This window comes from Argiope bruennichi, chromosome 4 (genome assembly GCF_947563725.1).
Source record: "Argiope bruennichi chromosome 4, qqArgBrue1.1, whole genome shotgun sequence".
Taxonomy (NCBI): domain Eukaryota; kingdom Metazoa; phylum Arthropoda; class Arachnida; order Araneae; family Araneidae; genus Argiope; species Argiope bruennichi.
In genome coordinates this window covers 56,569,196-56,594,287 of record NC_079154.1, presented here as the reverse complement: position 1 = coordinate 56,594,287, position 25,092 = coordinate 56,569,196, and the positions used below count along the sequence as shown (strand labels likewise).

Here is a 25,092-nt window from a genome sequence, read left to right as displayed (position 1 = left end):
ATTTGTGTAATAATTTATCATAAAAATATATCTTTACACAGTGATTAAAATGAATTGTATTTCATTTATTATTGTTTTTACTTAATTTTGTTTCATTTGTTTTGTTGATGAGTATTTATCATTAGTTACTATGCGTGTTTGAACATATAGAACTGAGAAGTTGTACTTCACTTAGTCATCAAGCTGTATGTTCAGGCAGATGTATTCTTGAGTTTTCTTTTTCATATGAAAAAATAATTAGCAAGAAGGTTAATAAAAAATAGTTTTATGTAAGAAATATTCATTATTTTTATTTACTAACTAGATTTTATTTTATCCATTGTCATTTGATAAAAAGATTATCTAATAAATATATATTAAAACATTTTGGCTTATTTAATGTTGAAAAATCTTGGATTGAATGAAATATATATAAAAATTATTCAATAAACAACAAGCCAAAGGCTGTTACAAGATACTTATGGTCAATTCCAGTATCTAATTAGTTGATAACCTCAGGAACAAAACGCACAATTAGGTGGCATTAGCAGAACAGTTAATGCATTAAAGAAAGCTGTTTAAGAACAATGATTCCATTCAGATATTGTCAAATAACAGTTAGTTCAGAAGCAATTCTCAGAACTCCACAGAAAAATACTAGTCTATTTTGTATTCTAGTGGAATAAAAATATTAAGCATTACAGCAAATTTATGTATTGAACACCCTTTATGTTTTAGGTTCCTCTTATTTATATTTATACAGTAATATGTGATTTGCTCATGATCAAATGATTTTTGTATATAATGAAAAAAATATTGCTGTAATAAATTATACAGGACTCATTATAACAGGATTTTTTTTATCACTTGACCTGACCTTCTTTTAATGAATGATTTGTATTTACTAGCTCTTTTTCAGATTCTTATCCAATCTACCTCACATTTATTGAATAACATGCACTTAAAAAGTACCCTGAATTTTTGTCTTGGACATCATCCTTTCGCACTAATTTAATGGAAATCCATTTCTTTTTATTAAATTTTGGAAATTATATTTTAGCTATTCTTCTTCTGATACATATTTTTAACTTGGTACAAGTTTGAATTATTTAGTAGCAATATTTGCACAGAGATCTAGAAATCTAAATAATATTTGGGAAAAGCCCTGCTATTACATTATTAACATTTTATCATTATCATTTATTACAATATTGAGCTTCAAGTAGAGGTGTATAGTTGCACTTTTGTTTAAAAAAATGCTTTCCAGAACAATAATGAAACAAACACATCCTATCTGTTACATATGCATCTCAAACATTCTTCAGCATGAATCTCAAATGCTATAAAAGTACTTGATGTTGATGTAAAATATTTACATCACATATGGTGTTTTAAATTGAAAATTCATTAGATTTAAATAAATATATATATATACATTTATTAAATTTAACTTTCAAGTGAATAAAATAATTAAAGTTTTTTATTTAATAGCATTATGAAGTTTTCTTTTTTGATGTGCTATTATCTAAATATTTTAAATATAGCATATAAATTTAATTCAACTGCAGCTAGAACTTGAGATGGTCAACTTAATAGCATAAGATCTTGTTCATTATATAGATAATGATTTCATATAGGAAATCTGCATTTAAGACCGTAATGATATTTTATGAGAAAATTCTAATTACAATATAAATATTGATTCTAATACAAATATTTCATTTTAATGAAGATGTCTCATTGAAGTCATTAAATGGATCTTTAAACACTTATAACTTGTTACAACTAAGCCATTTCGCTAATATATAAAGCAGTAGTGTCTGCAATTTGTAGAATATGTTTTGGTTCATTATTTAATAATGCAAGTGAATTTAATGATAGCTGTAGGGTGAATACAATGTTTTGGAAGAAAAGGTGTGAAAATGATATTTGAGTACAAAGCTGTTGAAAAGATTTATTTGTTACTTGATTACAAAGCTCTTTAACTGGTAAATGAAACATCATAGTTTAACTTTCATACACAACAAATCATTCAGAAGGCATGCAGCTTTATAGTCCATGAACACTGAGAATTGGGGGGGAAAAAAAGGTGAATGTACAACTTATGTAGAAACCAAGAGAAAATTCTGTTGAACACTCACATGTACAAAAGATATTTGTTCTTGCCTGCTTTACCATATGTAATGGTGCCTATTTCTAATGCTAAACAAAAGCACTTCACAACTCAAAACAATTTATTCAGAAGGCATTAAAAATTGGAAGACAGTATGTTAAAACAGGTCAATTTAAGGTAGGAACAGACATGATATATGGCTCAAGCAGCTGATAAACTTGTAGGCAATAAGCGATGGTTAATGAAATGGCCATATTTATCATTAAATCTTTAACTGCACTGTATAAAGAGCAGTAATATAAGTAATGAGATTATTTACTTAGAACAATTTTCTCTTAGTTTTTGACCATGACTCTGCAAACTTTCTGGGAATAAGCTTAAGGAAAGTTTCAGTTTTCCGTCTCTCTCTCTTTTTTTTTTTTGCAAATATTTGTTCAGAATTAAAACTTTCCTCCCACATTACATTGACAAGATGTAATTAACAACAAAGAAAGTTAGGAATGATTTGAATAAAAACACACTTAGTAGTAGTTAAATGTATATAAAAGAATTAAGGAGATTTTATTTTTGTTTGAAGTTTTTAAAAAGATTAAAAAACACTGGTAACATATAAATATTGTAAAACATCTAAATTGTAAATTATCAACTAAAATATATGCAAGAAATACTGTGTTGACTTTCACAGATCACACTGAATCACAAATGTGATAGTTATAAAAACAAAATGGTTATGAAAAGTTAACACCTTGAGAAAATGTGGCCCCACAAATAAAAGGAATGTCTTAAAAAATACTTGTAAAATCAAATACTATATAACCAGCATGTGTATAAAATTTAGAGATATAATTTTAAAATATTGACTATCGATTAAGATATTCATTACAGTAAACAGCATTATAGAAAGGAGGAAAAATTATATATAAAGAAGAAGAAGGCAAGGGGGGGGGAGGAAGGAAAAGCAATAGTATCTTAGACATAATTTAATTATATTTCATTTTTAATGAAAAAATACACTTCATTTCATAACCAAATGCTCATTGATATCATCTTTTCACACCATGCTGGTTAGTTAAATTTAAATAAATTTGTTTGAAAACAAACTTAGTTCTACATCTCATACTTAAGCCAGAATGACCATCAACATTGATTTCAAATGTAATGATTCTGTTTTATAATTAGGCTACAAGTAACTTCATTATAACTTTTAATTCTATTCTAAATTGGCAGCTTCAAAAAAATATTTTAACTTTCTGCAAAATACTTTTAGCTTACATCTCTAGTTGTGCAATAAAAGTATAAGAATGGGTAAATTAAAATGTAATGTTAAAGTAAATGGGAGAAAATTTCTACACAGCACTGCATTAATTAATGCATACATTTTGTTTGAGCATTATTTTATCTAACAGATCACAATTGATTCAAAGGGGGAAAGAAACCAAAACTTGTAATGCAAACGGAAATAGGCAAATCTGTACATGTCAATTATACTAATAATTTACAAGCCAGTCAGTCAGTTCCCAATCACCATCACATAGTCTTCTAAAAATTTAAATATAGCTCTACAATGTCTTTTGTTTAATCACAGCCCAGTAGTGGTTGGTTGCTAGTGGAATGTTAACAGGTAAAGTGAAAGAACTTTACAGTGATTATTTACAGGACACTCAGACAGACGCAAGGGACGGCCGTACTATCACGTTGGCACTTCTCACTTGTGGCTAATAGTCAGTAGTAGTCTCTCTTGGGAGCAGCAGATGCCTTCTTACCTTGCCACAAACTATTCTGGATTGTAAAGGCATCAATTGTTGCAGTCAGATGCTTCGTGTGAATTTGAGTAAACGATTTGCCCCCAGAATTGTATCTGTAATTATAATAAGAGATTAAGAAAGGAGAAAATAACGATTATAATTTTTTTTTTTTGTTTTAGGAAAATTATTACATATAAAATTGCATTGTTAGCTACAAAAAATGAATTGAATAACATATATGAGGATTAATTTGGATTTACAATGAATCAATCATTATTTAATAACTGTTGAAAAGTTTAAAAACATTGTAACCATTTGGACACATAAAAAAAATGTAAAGAATATTGGTCATGCCAATTGTATATTATATATATAAAATATACATCATCATGCTTTAAAAAAGTGAATAACATATATTTCAAAAAATGAAAGAATTAGCTATTAAAAAAAAGTTTTATTAATATTGTAACTTTTCAACTAAACTAATTCTTTTTTATTTGTAGGTGGTGAACTAATTAGACAAAAGACAGCTCCAGAAAGTATGCAGCTAAGGTAAGGGCCATTTTGTTAAAGCCTTGAAGGGTAGGACTTAGCAATATATGCCCATGTAATTGCAATACTTCATATTAGGATTCATCAAGACCATAGGTCCTTTGAGTTGTAAGTTCTGCCACCTGATGTATATTCTACTGTTTACAGTGCTTAAATTTTTTAAAGAAAGGGTTGGGAATAGGAGAATTTTTATGCAAAAATATCTTTTCAAGCAGCACTTTTTTAAAATACAAAATCTGAAATACTAATTGTTATTGTCAAATGATTAAATCAAATATGAAATCACTTACTTGTAAAATCTATCAAACATTTTGTCTGTAATGGCTCTAGGACCAATTCCATACATTTTAATAACTTCTTCTGTTTCAGGATTATAGGAATAAAGAGCACGAAATTGGCATCCCGCATCTCGAAACAAAATAAGGAAGTGCTTTCCTTCTGAACGCTCGATTTCCTGAAGAAAATAAATTATGTCAACAATTATAGGTTCTATTAGACTAGAAAAATTGGAAATTAACATTATAAACTAATTTAACACTTTACCGACCGGCCGTCGATTAATCGACGTTTTGTTCTTTGTTCATACATAGTATGTTCGAACCGCTACCGGTCGGTAAAGTGTTAAGTATTCATAAGCAAAATAGCACTTGTGACTTAATAGTGAAGAATGATTTTCCAGGTAAGAAACTAACTTGAACAACAAAGTAATAAATAATTTTTTTTAGTTCACAAGTTCAATTTTTAATTCACATTACAAATAAATATTAAGCTTTCAGATTACAAGTACAAAATAAGATGATATAAATGCATTAAAAAATAAAATTAAAGAAATACAAAACTCCCCCTTCCCAATCCCTTTTATTTAAACTATATTCTGGTCAATAATGAACCTGTTTCCAAAATCTGGGAAAATGTTACAGATAAACTATTGACATAATTTTAAAATTAATGTATAAAAGTGATTTAAAAAAAGTACTAAATATTTATGCCACTATTTAATATATTTGCTTCTTTTTTCATTTTGTATTTTTTTTTTAAGTGTTGAGAATTTAAATTCCAAAAAACTGTTGTGCAATTTCTATCTTTCCATCTCTCTCTATATATGTAAATATGGTAAGAAATTATATATTCAACATAATCACTTAGACATTATAACATGGACAATGGCTTTTCATTTTATTCTTCAAATGTTAGAAGCGAAATGAAATCTGCATGTGAATAGATATAAAAGATGAAGAATTATTCACAGTAAGCTCACAGAATGCAGGAATTTGTTCAGTTATTCAATAAATAGTGTCTGAATATTTATCACAAATAAAATTCCTTTCATAAGGGGTTTCCTGATTGAAATAGTTTACAGATATTTTTGCTTAAGAAGATTAAATATTTCATAATTTGCACAGAATTGAAAACAATAATATTCAAAGCTATTTTATATTTATCTGGTATAATAACTTTCATATAATTAACCATTTATTTTATTCACCCTGTAATTTAACTATTTTGGGGGCAGCAAAGTTACCTATCTTGTTGTCACATGATAAATAATTTATCTCTCTAAACTAAGAAAGATTAAAATATATATATATAAGAAATACCTCTAAAACCTTGCGCTTAGTCTCCGAATTTACAGCACCTGCCAGGACGGTATTTACAGCATTTATTACAATACTACGATTAGACTTTGTTGAGGGTTTAACAAAGAGTTTAGGCCCTGTATATTCAGAGGCCCATGCGGAGGAGACCGTAGAACTACTGTCCGATAAACCATCACTTGGGGTGCTGCGATTCCGGGACCCGCCCAGCATTCCAGACAGCAATGGCCCAGGGGATGATGGAAAAGAGGTGGGGGAGATGGAAGAGGAGTAGGGGTAGTTGCGACTCCGACAAGGGGAAGGTGCATAACCATGCTCGGAGGATACTTCATCAGGATATCCACCTAAAATACCAAAAGAAGTAAAATTATGGAATAATTAATTTCAAATTTGTTATAGAATGTATATTTAAAACATATATAGTATAATTTTTAAAAGTTATGAAATGTTTGTTAAAATAGTATTATTTTAGACTTTATATTTACAGACTTAAAATATCACTAAAAGCAAACAATATTACCTTATATCAATAAAAAAATACAAATATCTGAAACAGTGAATGACATATTCTATGGAATTATGAATCTTTGTAAAGTAATATACACCTATTAAAAAAACAAAGAAAAGTTAACTAACTTTTATAAATTGAATGTTTTTTTTAACATGAATAATTTTTATTCAATATGCTACTTACTTTAATAATTTTTGTACTATTAGATGTATTTTTTTCCAAATGAAATATAAATAAGTGTAAAAACATATTTCAATCAATAATACCTGCAAGGTTGTACTGTGATCCTCTTCCAACAGGTGAGTCAAGAGAAGAAGGAGATGACAGATTTTGATTACGATTATTTGATGACTGACCACTTCTTTGCCTTGGTCGTGTGACTGATGCAGACCTTAAAAATGAAAAATATCATTAGGATAAAAAATTAAATAATTTAATAATCAAGTAGAATCATTTATATTTAGTAATAGCTACATTAAATAACATGCAATAGTAAATATATTTAAATTCAAATAAGCCATAAATTTTGAATAAAAAAAAAACAACTTCCTTTGAATTTAATACAAAAAAATCTGCTATAATCTTGAAAATAAAATTGTAAAGAAAGAGTAAACAATTAACTAGCATTCCTATAAGAATGCTCAAATCAGTAAGTTAAAACTTCATACTGTAGGATTTTTGTCAGCAAATATAGTACGTTCTCAAGAATTCATACAGACTGAATTCTACTTCAAATAAAATTACTTTACATTTGAACATTTTTTTATATGGATTATCAGTAAAACTTATTTAATTTTAACTTAAGTAAGTTTTTAATTTTTACTTAAATTTAAAATATAATAAAGCAAGTACTTGCAAATATAAACTGAAAATTCAGAATATTTTCAGACAACTTATTTAAAACTTTTTTAGGGGGGGGGGGGTTAAGCAGGTGCAACTTGCTATTATTGAAGCAGTTACCTGGATTTTGATCTAGTCATCGTAGCACCCCTACTTGCAGCAGTTGTCTCTTCCCTGCCTCTGGATGGACCAGATGTACCATCTTCTTCCTCTTGAGCCTTCCTTTGTCGGTATTGTTCTAAGATGAGTTGACGTCGAAGTTTTTCTTCTTCTTTCTTTTTCTCTAATTGTTCCTGTTTCATTCTAAAGTAAAAAATAAAAAATAAACATTCCTGTACATTTAGGAGGAACAAGACACAAATAGAAATCCATCTATAGATCTCTTTTAAATGGCTACCAGAATCAGTGGCATGTTTATACAGTTTTGTGTAGAATATTCATATATGCAACATATACTTAATTTATTTCTGATATATTCATTACTTTATTTTCAGTTAATTTTCACAAATTTCTTTGGTGTTATTAAAGAACAAAATGTACTATTTATTTCATTTCAATGCATAAATTTTTTTTAAAGCAAACTAATACTCAATATTAGCATCTTCATATTAATTATACAATGTAACAAAGGGAAAGAAGAGGAATTAAGTACTTCCTGAAGGATTTGAAACCAGATCCAATTAATCAAATAACAACTGACTCCTAGATTTATGTAAACATTCTCATGCATTTTTCCCTTCAAGAATTTCCTTAATATAATGTATCATTGTTTTATTTAGTTAAGTAAATTATAGTGTTACAGTAACAAATCACACATATGTAAAGTTGCAACATTTAAAATAGCAGTTCAGATCCTGTTTAAATAACTCTGCTTAGTTTTAAAAGAAAAAAAGTACAAGGCAACTTGCATCACAATTCTGTGTGATTATATTAAACAAATGAAAAGTAAACCACACATGTCTCTAAAAGAGTAAAAATAAACACCAAAAATCAAAAGAAATGTAGTAACATCAATAATTATAGTAGGAAATTGTAGAAGTCAAAGAGTTTTTGTTATAAGCACAAAATTTTCATTTCAATGACTGTTTAAGAGTTTTTTTTTAAACTTTATGAAATCAATTTATAGACAGATATAAATAAATAGTTGAATTGTTTATAATCAGAATTTTCCGTTATATATATAAAAAAACATTTGAATTTACAGGGAAAAAAATCTGAATTTATATCTTTTTAGACTTTAACATACAAAATATGATTAAAAATAGCTATATTTCTAAGAATGAATTTTTTATTATCACTAATTGAAGAATAAGTTTTAAAAAATTCTGCACTGAAGTTATAATTCAACTTCAAATAAAATCAAAAATTTCCATCAAAATACTGAATCAAAACTGACAGAGAACGAAAAAAAAAAAAAAAAAAGAATTATAATTTTAATTACAGAAAAATACTACAGCTAATGACAAATATAATTGACAGATATGTATAATGCTATGAGTCATCAAATCACCATTGAATGATATAACTTTACCATAAATCTTAAGACTGAACCTAAAGTTGACTGAAATTAAATAATTTTTACACCAAACACTGAAGTTTAATGACAGAGCATAAATTTGCATTTCATTCAATTCTGCTCAAATAAATCAATTTTTTTTTTATCTATTAAGATTACATTCAGAAATATTTAACTGAGTATAATGATAGAGCTTTTATCTTTTGTAATATTATTACAAATTCAGTTTTTTTTTTTTTATCATTCTTTATATCCCACTAAGTTACTACAACAATTTAGTGATCAGATATAAACTGTACCTTTCTTCCTCTTTCTTTTTCAGATACTCCTGCTGTTTTTCATTTTTCTTCTTCTCTTGCTCAGCCCTACGTCTTAATGACATCATCATTATCATTTCTTTTCTTCTGGTCATTTCCATTTCTTTGTCCTAAGTAAACATATAAAATAAATTACAAACAATGCAATATTAAATATTATTAATGCAATAATTTTCTTTTACAGATAAATGCTTTTTATTAAAAAAAAAAAAATCTGTCCTGTTTTGAAATTGCAACAAGCTTAATTTGAAGGAAGAGAGAAAAACTTTATAACTTTAAACCAGAGTAAAAAATTGAGATTCTTGAGTTGGCATCCCTTCTTGCAAATCAAACAACTAGGGCTTTTCAATCAGGATATTTAATGCATACTATACCCACAAATATGGTAGATCTTTGTAAAAATCGAGTTTCAAATGCACAATTCTCTGGTCTTAAAACTGAGGCTCTACCTCTAGGCCAATAATATCAAGATAAAAAGTTCCATTCAGTTTTAATGGTGATCAAAAAGTACCCAGAAAAAATTTCGTCAAATTATAAAAATATATTCAAGTGCATTATAATTTATTATGAAAAATTTTGAATGTGCGAATCACATGCTATATAGTTTGATGATTCTAATCGAAATTTTTTCTTGACACTTTTTGGTTACTGTTAAAACCAACAAATACTAGGTAAAAAAATAAGAGATAACAAAAATTGAATAATTATGTACCTTATAATACCTTTGGTTACTTTTGAAATTAAAAATAGTTTTTCAAACATTATTCAGATTGGTGATATATGTTATCATTCATGACGATTTCATCCTTTATTATCTACAATGTGTTGTCTACAATGTTACAAACACTAAAAGCATGGCAGTGAGCTTACTAAGAATGTATAAACAGCATGCTGAAGGAGATAATTTTGTTTTATGAAGTTGATATCATATGTGTCCCATATTTTAATCAACCAAATATTTTTTTAATTCTTGAACTAACTGCAAATGATAATATTAATAGCTAAAGTAAAATCTCATTATTCAAATACTATTTTGTTTTATAAATAAAATTTTAAACTTGATATATTTATTAAATATTGAACTTAAATAAGCATACAGAGGAAAAAAAAACACTTTTAAAACTCTATATTTAAATTTTAAAACAGTGAAATTGGTCATTCTACTACATTTACTCAAGCAACTTTTTTATTCCAACTCATTTTATGCCCCCCCCCATTTCAATAGCTAGCCCATGTTTATTAGTGCAATTTAAGTAGATTTATGCAACATATTAATCAGATTATAAAGTTTTTGATTATTTGCCTAAAGCATCATTAATCTATCTTTAAATTTCATTGTCCAAAGTAAGAAGATCAAGAAAGTTAACATTCAAGTATTAAAAAATATTCAAGCATGCTATTAGAAAAAAAATATTACTTATTTAAAAATACTACTGATGAGAATAAATTTATTACTTAGAATTAGTATTTTTAAAAATTGAAAATCATATAATATTTCTTTTATATTACAAAAATAATAAAAATTCTTTACAAGTAAAGTGAATTTTAAAAAGTCTACAACTGATTACTAAAAGTGATATTAAATGATATGAGAAAATAAAATATTACTGATTTCATTTTATTAAAGGATATTACATTGAATATAATGCCCTTTAATTCAATGCGAATCAATTCATTTATCCTTTTTTGAATAAAAGATTCACTCAGCATAATTTTTACAAAAAAGCTTATTATTGTGAATTTTAAACATACTATTTGGTGAATTCTTATAAGCTAGACAAGAAACAAAATAATAAATATTTGTATTTTAAAGATATGCATAATTACATAAATAAATAAATAACTTACTGGATCTTCAACTGGTTCTGCTGCCACTACAAAACCAACACCTGGTACCTTTTCTTTTGACTGGTCTGAAGTTTCATTATCATCATTCCTGAGATCGTCTGCATGATCTTGCCTTGAAGTACTTTCTGAATTTTCTTGGTTGTTTTGTGATGAGTCATTCTTACGAGATTCAGAATCAATTTTCTTTTGCTGGTTTCGGGCTTTCAAATGTTTGGGTTTCAATTTGGGTTTGGGTTTTCGAGGTTCATCTTCAAAAGATATGTAGAATCCTTTGTCATTAAGTTGATTTTCATTTTCTTTAGTATCCGATTCAGTTGTCTGTTGCTGAACTTGTGACTCCTGTGATGGCGGTTGAGTAAAAGAAGATTGCTTATAATTAGGAGATGAAGGTGAGGGCACTTTGGATTTTGGAACTCTGAAAGTTTTACCCAGAACTGGTCGATTTGGTGGGGAATGTTGCAATTCTGAACCTCTGGAATGTCTGCCAAATTCATCAGTGGTAACAGTCAAGGCATTCTTTTCTTGATTAGAACCGTGAATAGAATGCCTAGAATCTGATCTATGAACATCAAATTGCATCTCACCAGGACTATTAGTTGTGCGATGATAGTTGTCCACCTCATCAGAGATATAAGTTTGCGAAGGATTCCGATGTAAGTGAAAACCTCGATTATCTCCCTGATTTAAACTAACATTCCTAGTAAAAGTATTTTGCATCACTGGGTAACTATTTTGATGATAAGAATTATTGTATTGACCTTGAAATTGGTTATTTCCAGATGGCTGAACTTCATTTTGATAATAAGGATTTGGCTGATAATAATTGTTATAATTGTTCTGAGGCATCTGTTGAGGGTGGATAGTGAAACCTTGATTAAAAGGAACAGCAGAAGGAGGCCGATCATACATTTGAGGCTGCATGTTCAAGGGTTGACCGTACATCAGTTGAGGTTCTACAGAAGAAGATCTTAATGACTGAGACTGTTGCCACATTGGAATGTTTTGTTGTTGGGGCTGTTGTTGCTGGAAGCCACCAAATGGAATCACTGGCTGACCCCAGTGGCCACGACCACTTATCTGAGGGGGCATTTCAGGAGGAGCCATCATATTCTGGGAATACATAGAATTATTTTGATAAGTATTGACTGGTTCTGCCCATTTGCTAGGAATTTTACTTTGTGAGTCCATATGTTGATCATGTAGGAAGTAACCATGCATATCACTCTGTGGAGGTGAACCACTTTTTAACAATTTCTGAATCATTTCTTGTTGTTCTGTCAGACGAGATATATCAGACTGCAAATCTGACAAACTGCTATTCAACTGTTCTATAGATTGCTGGATATCTTCTTCTTCTTCAGCCCCTTTCCTTTCAAGCCATTTTCTTCTAACAGTATCAAGATCTTCGGAAATATCTTCAACAGAGAACTGCCGATTCCTTGAGTAATTATTTTCATCTCTCATAGGTGTATTTCCTCCAGCTTTCACTGCTTGTAGAAAGGCTGCTTTTCCTACTTTTTCTCTTTGCTTTTTAGAAAGTTTTTCAAGAAGGGCTTTTTCATGTTCAATCCTTTTTCGTTTTTCTTCTAATTTTAAGCGAATATCATGCATTTGTGCAGCAACTGAAGAATCTAGATTTGGCTCAGAATTAACATCATGACCTTTCATGTAATCTGAAGAATTTGCATTGCTGGATGTTGGGCTGGAATTATCCATAGAAGGATGTGATTTGTTGATATGTAAATAATCAGGTCTTGTTGCTTTTTTAAATGTTCTCTGATCAATTTCTCTATCTTGATGAGTATAAACTATGTTGATACCACTCCCTGAATTATTCCTTTGTTTAGATAAATTTGCAAAACTGACTACTCCACCTTGATCTTCATTTACTCTGGAATCATCTGAGTTCTGAATTGTATTACTTTCCACATCCATATTCTCTTTATTCCATTCTGATGGAGAAAAGAGATCCTTTGGTTTCCTCCAAGTAAGGCTTCCAGATAGTGGTTTGTTTTGATTTTCTAATTCACTTGCAGGACCTTTACCTAAATCAGTACTATACCTTCTGGATGGTGTATTAACATTGGAATTTTCAAAATTACTATGCATTGACTCATGATAGGAATTTCGACTCCTTCTTGGCTCCCTTGTAAATGTCCGAGGTGAATAATGCTCATGTGAAACCGATTGAACTTGATAGAGGTTATTCTCATCATTTGATTTGTTAAATGCATTATTATCTTGTGATAGGTGCAAATCTGACTGGCTCCTTTTACAAGAATAACCTCGCCCCTTAGGCATAGTCTGTTTACTGGGAGATAGTTGATGAATCTCATAAGAAGATGGTGATCTTTGAAGATTTGTCTTAGGAGCAGATTCTCGAGGTTCAGCCCACTTGCCCCCAACAAACTCATTATTTTCACTAAGAGATTCTAATTGTCCTGGGGAAGAAAGTTCCTGGAAATGGCCCTGAGCTTGATGCATTTTCTGACCGTGGTCACTGTTAGGTCTATTTGAGCGTCGATTGTCTTCTTGGTCAAGCAAATTGTATTGGGACTGGGAATGAGGTTGCCTTGAAGAAAAATAACCAGCTAATTCATCATCATCATCTCCATGGAACCTATAATAATCGTAGAAATCAATGCACAATTTTAAGCATAGTTTTAAAACTTAAAATTGTTTTTAAAAAAATTATTAATTTGTTCAAGATTTAAATTTTAAAAAATATTATGTAACCACTATCTATTATTTGTTTTTTAAAAGTATGATTTTTCACATTCTTTAAAGGTGACATTTGCTAACATTGTGCTGGTAATATTTCTTTTCTTTCTGCTTTTATTTGGGGTCACATATACATAAACACCACATACATATATATATGTTAAAAACACTCCACCAATTTTAAAGTTATTTATCTAAACAGTACCAAATTTATATATAAACTACACAAATTATGGATTAAGCTTACACCCATGTTCTTGCTCACCCCTCCAAAAATTGTCTACTTGCCATATATGCTAAAAATATACTATTTAAGTAGATTTATAAATGGCTCTCAAAAACTCATTGAGTCTAAATCTAATACTGTATCTCTTAGTTGAAAATAACAATGAAAAAATAATGCAGCAATGTTTTAAAAACAGCACTTCCAAGAAACATACTACTATGTCTGAAACACAAATGTAACAAAAAAAAAAAAAAAAAAAAAAAGCAAATGTTATTTACATATAAAATGTTTATTTACCTTTGACTATTCACAGATGGCACTGAAAGCTCTCCACGTCTATTAACTTCAGAAAAATTCACAGAATGAGTTCTTCTTAAAGATCTAGATCCTAACAAAAATATATATATAAAATAATGAATAACATAAAAAAAACACTATTATTATATTTAGATAATCACTTTATATTAAATTTGTTCTTTACCATATTATTTCCTTAAATTCAAGTATTTGTAATAATAGAATTCAATAATTTTCAATATTTCCAACCAAGCATAACACAAATTTTGCCATCTATTTTTAAAAAATTGTAATTTACATTATCTAATGATGAACTGCATATTTTATTGTGTGGTGGATGATCCAGTTGAGTGGGCTATTTTATTGTGATGCTTGTGAATATATTTTGTGTTTAACATAAACTTACAGAACACTGAAAAGAAGCATATGCTGTTGTAATTAAGCCTATATATATATATGGACATTTTATGATTGAAAAAGAAAGAAAAAAATAATCTAATATGTTAAAAAGAATTCAATCCTTTTTTATTTTAGAATATGACTAAATAACAGAATAAGTAAGTAGCAAGCAGGTCTTTCACAGAGTACATTGCTGAGAAAATTATCTATTGGTGTGTAGGGGGGGGGGGGAGAGGAATTCAATTTCATGGTTTCTATAAGCATTCATTCTGTCCATCTTAATATAGGAAGGTATTAACCAGCTTACAATGATCATCATTGCATGATTTCCAGTGATTTGAAGGTTTTTATGTATTCTGTAAGAACAAAATACATAAAAACTTACAAAAAAATCATATTACATTAAATACCTTTGTTATTTCACAAAAAGGAATTGCAAAATAAAATATCTTTAAAATAAAACATAACAGAATGATATCTGGTTCTAACAATATTTTTTTAAACTAAGAAGCCTCTAATAAATTGACAGACATTAATTATAATGAAAAATGTTTTATAATAAGTCACAAGACAAAGTGCACGATTTGTATATTCCATACTTTGTTTAGTGAAAATAAGACATATCAATATACTAATTTTATTCCATTTTATTTATATATATTGATTATATAGTTTGTGTATATTGAAGTTTTATATTAAATTAATTTGCATCACAATGTGATCATTTAAAAGAAATATGTGGTAATGGGGAAAGAAAAATGGGAATGTGGCTAGAAAAATGGGATTAATATATACAATTCACATATCTTGAATATATAAAATCTATTATTAAATCTTTAAAAAAATACTTTCAAATTTTATTATTTTTATAAACTATTTATAATTTAGTGCAAAACTAGAAAAATCATACATTGCACAATCATGGGAAACAAAGAAAAGGACATCACAAAATAAATTATTAACATATGCTAATTTTATCATTGTCATTATTAAATATTATTGCTACAAGATGATCTCTACATTAAAAAAATAAATAATAATTTTAAGCAAAGTCCCAAGTGCAATATATTTTCCACTAAAGATCTCATATAAAATGATAAATATATGTTTTTAGAATTTCTACAATTATTTGACTTTTTCCTTGACAAATATAAATGAAATTTTAACAGATACTATAATTAAACACAGACTATACAAAAATGACCACAATAATGAACAATTAACATTTTACAGATGGTTACATTTCAAATGAACAAAAAAAAAATGTAACTATGTGGGCCTGTTTTCAATCACAATACCCAAAGCTCATTACAATACATTATGAGAAATATAATTCATATAAATTCAACGTATATATTTCTATTTACTGGAATATAAAAAAATTGTTATTTTTCAGGTGTATCTATTTTACGATTCCATTATTTTCCAGGCGCTAATTTTTTTCTATTTTACCAGATAAGTTACATACATAATATAAATTTAAGTTCATACACAAATGGATTTCAGTAAACTTTTGGAATTTTTTTAAAAATGAGAATATTGATTATCCACTTTTTAATTACTTCCTTCTATGCATTTTCCTTGGCATTTCTAAGAGTCCGATAATCATATAATTTTAATAAAAACCTTATTCTGCAAATATAATTTATTTTCCTAATGGTTTCCTAATCAAGGAAATGGAATATTTTAAAATTTTCTGAATTATTAATTAAAGATAATTTTTATAGTTACCAAAAAACACCATAATTTAAATTACTTAAATAAAAATTTTGCCTCAAAACAATTAAGAGTATAAATACGAAATTTAAGGAAATGTCATAATATTTAAGAAATTTTCATTTAATTCAAAGTTCAGTAAAATAGCAATTAAATTACATATGCATAGTAATTTATCTATAAGTAAAAACCACTAAAATAGATCAAAATAAACATTTTCTATGAATTTCTTCATAAAGAGTAGAATTTTAGACACATAAGAACTTGGTTGATTATTGAAGGCTTTTCCCAAAAATAAGAAAATTCAAAGCCAAAATTTTGAAAAAGTGAACTGCACAAAAATATTGTAATTTAAAACTATGAACAGACTTCCAATATTGAGAAAGCAGTAAAAGAAGATAACTATTACTAATAAATTTAGCCGACTTTGAAGAAGCAAGATAGATAGCTAAATAGATGAACTAAATAGTAGTAAGCCACTATAAAAAAAATCAACTTTCCACATTATTATTACATAAAGTCTACAAAGTTAACATTCTATGATATAGCTTTGGACCAATATTTATCAAATATTAAACAAAAATTCTGTAACAAAATGTGATTAAGAAAATAATGCTATTTCATAGAAATTAAGTACATTGTCTATAAAATTTAGTTCTATGAATTAGAACAATGTTTTAAAAATTATAAACACAATGAGAAATAAGATGAATTGTAATGATGTCCAGATCTTAATTTTAATTATTGTTCATTCAATTTTATTTTAAAAGTGAATTAAATTAGCAATTATTAGGATAGTTAAGAATCATTAAATTACCATCTAATTTCCTATCTTCCTGAATACTGATCTTTCTTCCAGAAAATGATCTCTGTGGAGCTTGCCAACTACCACTAAAACAAACAAACAAAAATTATAATGAAAGACTGGTTGAATGATTTTCTCAGATAAATAGATTAAAATTTATCATAATCCATTTTAAAACATAAAAAGCTTCTTTAAAACATACCTTCTAGTAACTTCATAATTTCCTGACCGAAGATCAGGAATAGGACTAACAGACTTTTGAAAATTTCGTATTCTGCAGTTCTGGAGAGGAGACTGTCTTTGGCCATTCATATAATTAACTGTTATAAATAAAACAAAAAGAAAATAAATACATTTTCCCATTAATATAATTAAATCATGAGTTCAATATATAAGACTTTAAGCAATCATGCCATTTGTAAAAGATAAAAACAATTCCCAAAACAGGAGATTTTTTTTATTATAAAAAAATATAACTAAAATATATTATTGTACATTACGACTGCATACATCAATATAAAATTATCCTTCTTTCAAATTGGTGTTCAATAGCTAATACTGAAGTTTACAAATGAGATTAAGAATGACAAACAATACAGGAAACATATAGGTAATAAAAAAAGTAGATAAAGTGAATGCAAATCAAATTACTGGAACTAATCTTCAGTAATTCCTTGTCTTAAATAGAAAAAAAAAGCAATTACAAACTTTAATGACATTCAAAAATATATAAAGCACTGAAATATTGATTCAATAAACATCCAAAAGTCTACAGATAAGAAAATTGTCAAAGACATTCTGAAAATCAAGCCTATTAATAATAAATATATTATTTTTAAGATGAGGGAAAAAAACCAGAGTTTCATGGAAAAAAAAAAAAAAAACAGATTTAATAATATAGTTGGATTAAAATAAACATGTTCCTTAAAAAAAAAAAAAAAAAAAAAAAAACCTCATCTAGTAATTATAAAATTTAATTCAATTTTTGCTATGTTTAGAATAATAATATACATAACTGTGTTTGGCAGTGCTGCCAGACATACCAATATTTAAAGCAAAAATCATCATAAATATTTTATTAAATTAATATTAATATATTATTACATAAAAATGTACAACATAATAGAATCATAAGATGCAGAAATTGAATGAAATATAACCTATATGAATGTAAACACTTTTTTAATTTATGGGCAAATATTTTCATCAGCACAGATAAGAAACAATATAAAAATTTCCATTTATTATAAATAATTAGCAAATCTATACAATAATAGTAAAAGGTCAGTTCAAATTATAATAGAAGTAGGTTATTAGCAATATGCATATGCAGATGTTTTTACGTTTCCTTCTATATAAATCCTTCATATTATTATATAAAAATGAGTAAGAATTTTTTCTAACCATCGGCCAATTTGGCTTCGTCCTCTCTCTCCAACTTAGCACCTGGTCTGCAGATGTGCTTAGGAGGCCGGATTTCAAATATATACATAAGGTCTGCTATGAAAGCCAGAACATTGGGAACTATGGAAGGGTGCATGTATACCATATCTTCCAGAGAAAGGCAATAAATATCTTGGGGTAAATGTTCCTGACAAAATTTCTGAACTAACTGTAAATTATAAACAGAATCTGCTAGCGTCATTGGATCATGCAAATGGATATCTGAAAAATAAATTTAAATTTGATTAGCAATTTTATGTGGGAAAGTATTAACACACTTTCTAAAAAGACAATATGTATTTATATGGATTATAAAGAAAAATATATGTAAAGAAAGGAAATCAGATAAGAACTAAAATAATTAATTTAGAAAATGAATTTGAAATTTTAGCAACCAAATTAAGTAAAAATCCTTCTTCTCTTTCGAATTTAGGAAATTCAATTCTTTTGTAAACTTCTTTTCTTAAATGATTTCTCTCATTTGCCATGGATAAAAAGGTTTAAATGAAAGATGTCAATAATTATATCTATATTTGCATGTATCAAAAGCTTGAATACAGCAATGCAAAAAAACATGTATTCTACAACCTAATATGTAACATAATTTCCTTCCTATTAAAAAGTATTTCAGTATTAATTAATTTTATGGAAATGACTTTTAATTCAGATATGTTAATTATTCTATTTAAAACACATTTCTTAAACTCTTGGTTATAAGAATAATTTTTGAAAGTATCTATTATGTAGTTAATAAATGATGCAAAACTAAATTTTTATCATTAAAATGAATTAATAACTAATAGCTACATTTAAGTTTTACAATTACAGTTTTCTTAATGAAAAAAAAAATTTAATATGTAAGTAAATAAAATCTGAGTCAAATGGTATTCTCACCTTGCCATTTGAAGTACCTAGGACAATATAAACTAAGGACAGCAGCTAAACAACATCCATCACTCAAATCTCCTAGATCTTGAGCCAATGCTATGAAAGAAGCGTTACCTCGTTGCAGCTGTAGAAATAAACATAATAAATAAGCAAAAATCAAAGCAGAGTGAAGAAGCCAAAAGACAAACTGAATCAATTTATGAAAAATATATAAATATATCATAAAACTAATGATGTAGATATCAAAATTCAAGAGACACTGGAAATTTAGACTGTTTGATTTAAAGTGAGGTGGTACTTGTTGAAGTAATAACATATGAGCAAATTTTTTTTTTCCAAATATTTAAGTCATTCAAGTGATTCATATTTAAATGCTTATACAAAATGCATTTGAAATACAATACTGTAGACATATTTTGAATATCTCAGAGGCCAAAAGGAAATTAGATCAATTTAACAGGAAAACATGTAACTAAATCAATTTATGAAAAATACATAAATATCACATAGTTCAAATGATGCAGATATCAAAATTCAATAGACACTGAAAATTTAGACTGTTTGATTTAAATTGAGTTGATGACACTGCTCATTGAAGGAATAACATATGAGAGAATATATTTGATACAGTAGCTGATTTTAAATCATTTCATAGATTTCTATCTTTTTTTTTTTTTAAACACATGAGCATTTAAAGTTATTTATATTTACATACATATAGATATGCATTTAAAAGACAATTTGTAGACATATCTTGTATATTTTACATGTCCTTTCTTTGGCACAGCAATTTTGTTAAGAATGATACAAATGAAATATAAAATTTTATATGCTTTTAGTCAAAAATTTCCCCCACCCCAAGATAAAGTTGTAGGATAAAAGATGTTCAGAATCACTGATTTTCCAACAAAGGTATTTCTAATTCCCAATAGAAATTACCTTTCAATTGACTGATAACAATATAAAACAATAATAATAACAGAAAAATTTAAAGGCAAAAAATAACTACTGTGGCATATCATAGCATGATAATGCTAAAGATCTGACTTGTCCATATTTATTTTATTTTAAAATTTTGCCCTTAATTATATAGCGACTATAATATGTCCACATAAAAAAATGTGGACATATTATAGTCGCTATATATACCATTTAATATCGCCACATAAAGTGTGAGTAAAAATTAAACAAAAATTAACAACAGTGCTGCAGTTAAACATACTTTTTATTTTAAAATTTCAGGTAGGTATAAAAATGTTTTTATACAATAATATACTTTATAAATTACTAGACTAAAATATTAAATTTTTATTAAAAATTCTAATTAAAATTTTTTAAAACCTTTTCTTAGTGAGACTTTCTACTCTAGAAATAATTTTGCATCAACCTGATAGCTTAAGTCAATTATTTTTACTGTACAGTATTTTGAATGATTTTTTTTATCATTCAGTTAAAAATCAAGATTTAATTTATTTGTTGTTTTTATTTAATAATATAGTCATTATATCATAAAGATAAAAAAAAAATGGAGGGAGGTGGTGAGGAAGAAAAATAATATTCTTGATTGATGTAATTAATAATCATATATTCAATAATACAGTCATCAAAGCAACTTAAAAATTTAAATCAACTTACATGACTAGAGTCTGGACTATCAGGGCTGTGATTGGTACCAAGTTCTTCTTCAATTTTATGTCTCATCTTAATGCAACATTTATTGATCCACAATAAAGCTGCTTCTTCACAGTCATATGGAAGTTCACTTTCAGGATTTACAACAGAAAAACGACTATAAAATATAAAAAGTAATCTTTAAACAACTTTCTTTCTATACTTTATATGATTACAAATACTCAATAATCTAGCATGTTGAACATAAAGAATTTTTCATGCAACAATATATTATAAATATACATATATATGGTTACATTTTTTGATTGATACAAAAGAATTTGATGCATTTCTTTTAAAGTATATCATTCCTAAAACTGGATTAAATGGGAGAAATATAATAAGCAGAAAAATTTTGAGAATAACAAGTGTTTACAATATATGGGGATTCAAGAAATACTGGGTAAATTAAGAAATCAGAATTTTTAAAATATTTGGAAAAGTGATTGATATTTCTACATATAAAATGCTAATAAATTATGCACATCTAAAATAAGAAACAGCAAAGATAAAGGGAATGAAAGAGGAAGGAAAAGTGATATTCTTGATTGATGCATTTCAAAATCATATACAGCAAAGCATCACATAATCTGTTCCCAAAATTAAATGAATTATTTCCTAATACGAAACATCTTTTTTCCATAGGATTCCAAGTAAAATAGAACTATATGTCCCATTTCCAAAAAATATTCAAACAAATTTATAATAATGTAATTTATTATTTATAATGCATGTTTTTTTACAAGAAAATTGCCTAAAGGCATTTGTTTTTGTCTATGCCTGAAAATTTGGCGAAAATGTGACATAGTATTATCAGTAAATGAATTTTGAATGCACATTTGTACTGATTTAACAAGGTGATGTTTCTCAAAATACGATGCAATGATTTTCCATGGTTTCAGTATTTCCCTTATTTCATTGGAAGATTATTTCTCTGTCACTTTTATCAATTCTTCTCCTACTGAACAAATCTACTTTGTAGCTTTTTGCTGTGATACAAAATGCAGTTTCAAAAGCTCTTCGATAAATCTGGTGTTTTTCTGCCAACTCATTGATGTTGTTGCTATTCACTTTCAGCCACATAATCTTTTTGATTAAGGTTCCACAGGAACTTGCTTAACCTTCTCAGATATGCATTTGAAAATGTTATCTAACCAAAAGTTCCTCTATATAGATATAAGAACTTTCTTCAAACAAATAATCAATGCAAACTGATACAAGTTAATTTAGCATGTGCATGGTATCACCTTGCCATTCGTTTCACAAAATATTGCTTGTTAAGCGATATTTTATTTATTCTTTGTTATATTCTATCTTGAATCTATGTGAGGTACTCATTAAGTAAGGTTTGATTGTATTCAGAACTTTACTACAGTCATTCTTATGGTTTTAACAATTTTGATAAAATAAAAAAATGAACAAATTGAACTTCTACAAAAAAGAATTTGCACATAACATATTTAGAGTGAAAAATAACTAAAACATTTTAGATTCATTTTTATCTATCATCTAAGCGTCTTTAAAAGTACCTGCCATAATTTTCATCAAAAACAACTTAAATCATGCATAAATAAAAAAAAGAAAAGAAAATTACCTAACCACCTCCATAACTTTTTCAGGAATAAGTACTTCTTTAATAAAAAGTGCCATTATGCCTTCAATCACAGCCATATGAGCATTCTGTATACAAAAAACAAAGATAAAAAACTATAACATAAAAAATTAATAAAATCACTCTTTCCTATTATTTAAAAATTCCATTTATGAAGGAATTTAAATGATAAAAAAATTGAAAAAGGCACTTAATTTAACATACACCTTTTTATTTTTTATAATCTTTTAAATCCATTTATAAATTATATAATTTTCTTTAACTGTACACTGTTCATTGATTATCTACATTTGAAAAAGAAAAACAAAGAGAGTGAAATTATATTTTATACTGAAAAAAGAAAATTACTAAGGCCTATATATAAAAAACAAATTTAATTCAATATTATACATAGCAAATAATATGTTACAAATTGAAATATATATCATACATATTGAATATGGTAATAAATCATTTGTCAAATTTTTAGTTCATCTATAATGGCAATATAAATTACAATTATGTGGAAATATTATGAATGAAATATTTGTATTTATCATTAATATATATCTGGAAGTAATGATGTGTATCATTTAATAATGACAGAAATTATTAAATTAAAACATTTATTATTTCCAAGTTATTTTAAATTTACTTTCAAATATTTCCTAATAATTATTATGTTTATGTTTAATAAATAATATGCCTTAAAAGAAATTTGTACTGCTTTTAAATAAATACTATTTAAAATTTAATTATTAATTATAATCATGCTAATTTCAATTTATCTTCTTAATTTTACATCATGAAGCATGAATAGAAATGTGATTACCATTCTAATAGGTGCAGTCTGAACCAAAACTGTTTCTGTTAGGTTCGAATCCATGGGTTCATTTATTTCTATGCCTTTCCTTGTTAGCACTTGAATTATACCATGATGATTGAGATTATGGTAATTGGGATCAGCATAGATATTGGCCAAAGCCAAGCAGTACAATTCTGCATTGGCTAGAGCATGTACTATCTGTGGCTTGAGACGATCATTACCCTAAAAATAACTTTTAGTCAGAATCCCAATGTGACTGACATTTATTGATTTATTTTTGTTATAAAGAATATCAAGAATATAGATGTAAATAAGAGCATATATAATAATCAAACAATGTAATCATTGCATTTTAATTAATAATTAGCAATTGTAATAATAGCAAGCTAGATATGGAACAAATCCTTTCTTGCTTGAATCCAAATCAGAAGTACATAACAGGTGAGTAAAATTAACATAATTTTCATGAAAATACTAATGCATTATCTTTTCAGAAAACTATAAAAAAAAGGTCAAGTACAATTTTTTTTGCAATAAAAAAACACCATCAAAACAGAAGGCATAAAAATATTATTGGTAATTTCATTAATATCCTCATTTTGAATGTTGCAATAAATAAAATGGAAAGGGAGCATCTAATAATGAAATTGCATACAAAAACAATCTAAGAACTTTCAAATATTTCAGTTAAAAATTAAACAAAAATGGTTTTATTCAATTATTTGGTCCAAAGTTGATTTATTTTCAGTATTTGAAATTAAAGTATCCATTTGAAAGATTAATTAGTATTTTAAAACAGATAATTGTCTCATCATTTACCATAAAATATCAATTTTGGAAAAATGTTACAGGATGAAATACTTCCAATGACATTAGCTGATGAGCATGAAAACAGTGATGTTTCAATAATGGCAGATAATGTGGGAAAAACAAACAAACAAAAAAAAAAAAAAAAAAAAAAAAAAAAAAAACACTGAATTGAAAAATTATGCAAACTATTTTTATGAGATAAACATTTTCCAATGTTTTTTTAATAAATATTACATTTATGGGATGAATCCAGCAAAATGTAAATATACCAATATGAGTTGATTCATGAAGATGGGGAAGGAACTTAATGATAAAAATATTTAAAACAGCCATGCTTCATTCTATTAAAATAGAATCCCCCCTCCCCCCGACAAACATAATCATCCTCTTTCCTTTTTTTGAGTTTTTCATAGCATGATGGCATTAACTTTAAAGGTTATTCAAAAATAACCACTATTAAATTCTATAAAAAGTAAAGCTAAATGATTTTTATATGATAAAGATATAAAATAGATATGAAATCATGATTAAATGAGTCCTAATATTTTAAAAAAATTCTTGTTAAATACATCAAAACATTTCGCATTTATTAACCCAAAGCAGTAGTTGATTAATAATGAAGATTTTCGAACTTAAAAAGAGCATGCACTCAGTTTAAATAAAATAAATCATTATTTAAATTT

The 25,092-nt window shown here is 27.0% G+C and overlaps 1 protein-coding gene across 3 annotated transcripts in view; it reads right to left on the bottom strand.

The window, feature by feature from the left end:
* Positions 1-1,907: 1,907 nt before the first annotated feature.
* LOC129965562 (patronin-like) overlaps positions 1,908-25,092 on the bottom strand; it is a 121,240-nt gene continuing 98,055 nt past the window's right edge. For all 3 annotated transcript variants that reach the window (XM_056079561.1, XM_056079562.1, XM_056079563.1), the window contains 15 exons: positions 23,606-23,821; positions 22,777-22,862; positions 21,147-21,300; positions 19,518-19,635; positions 18,585-18,845; positions 17,383-17,500; positions 17,193-17,266; positions 14,261-14,351; positions 11,017-13,636; positions 9,151-9,278; positions 7,456-7,638; positions 6,762-6,886; positions 5,988-6,328; positions 4,680-4,843; positions 1,908-3,950 (listed from right to left, as the gene is read on the bottom strand). In XM_056079561.1, the coding sequence (XP_055935536.1) occupies positions 3,815-3,950; positions 4,680-4,843; positions 5,988-6,328; positions 6,762-6,886; positions 7,456-7,638; positions 9,151-9,278; positions 11,017-13,636; positions 14,261-14,351; positions 17,193-17,266; positions 17,383-17,500; positions 18,585-18,845; positions 19,518-19,635; positions 21,147-21,300; positions 22,777-22,862; positions 23,606-23,821 (4,815 nt within the window). In that variant the 3' untranslated portion in view covers positions 1,908-3,814. The remainder of the gene's footprint in view (positions 3,951-4,679; positions 4,844-5,987; positions 6,329-6,761; positions 6,887-7,455; positions 7,639-9,150; positions 9,279-11,016; positions 13,637-14,260; positions 14,352-17,192; positions 17,267-17,382; positions 17,501-18,584; positions 18,846-19,517; positions 19,636-21,146; positions 21,301-22,776; positions 22,863-23,605; positions 23,822-25,092) is intronic.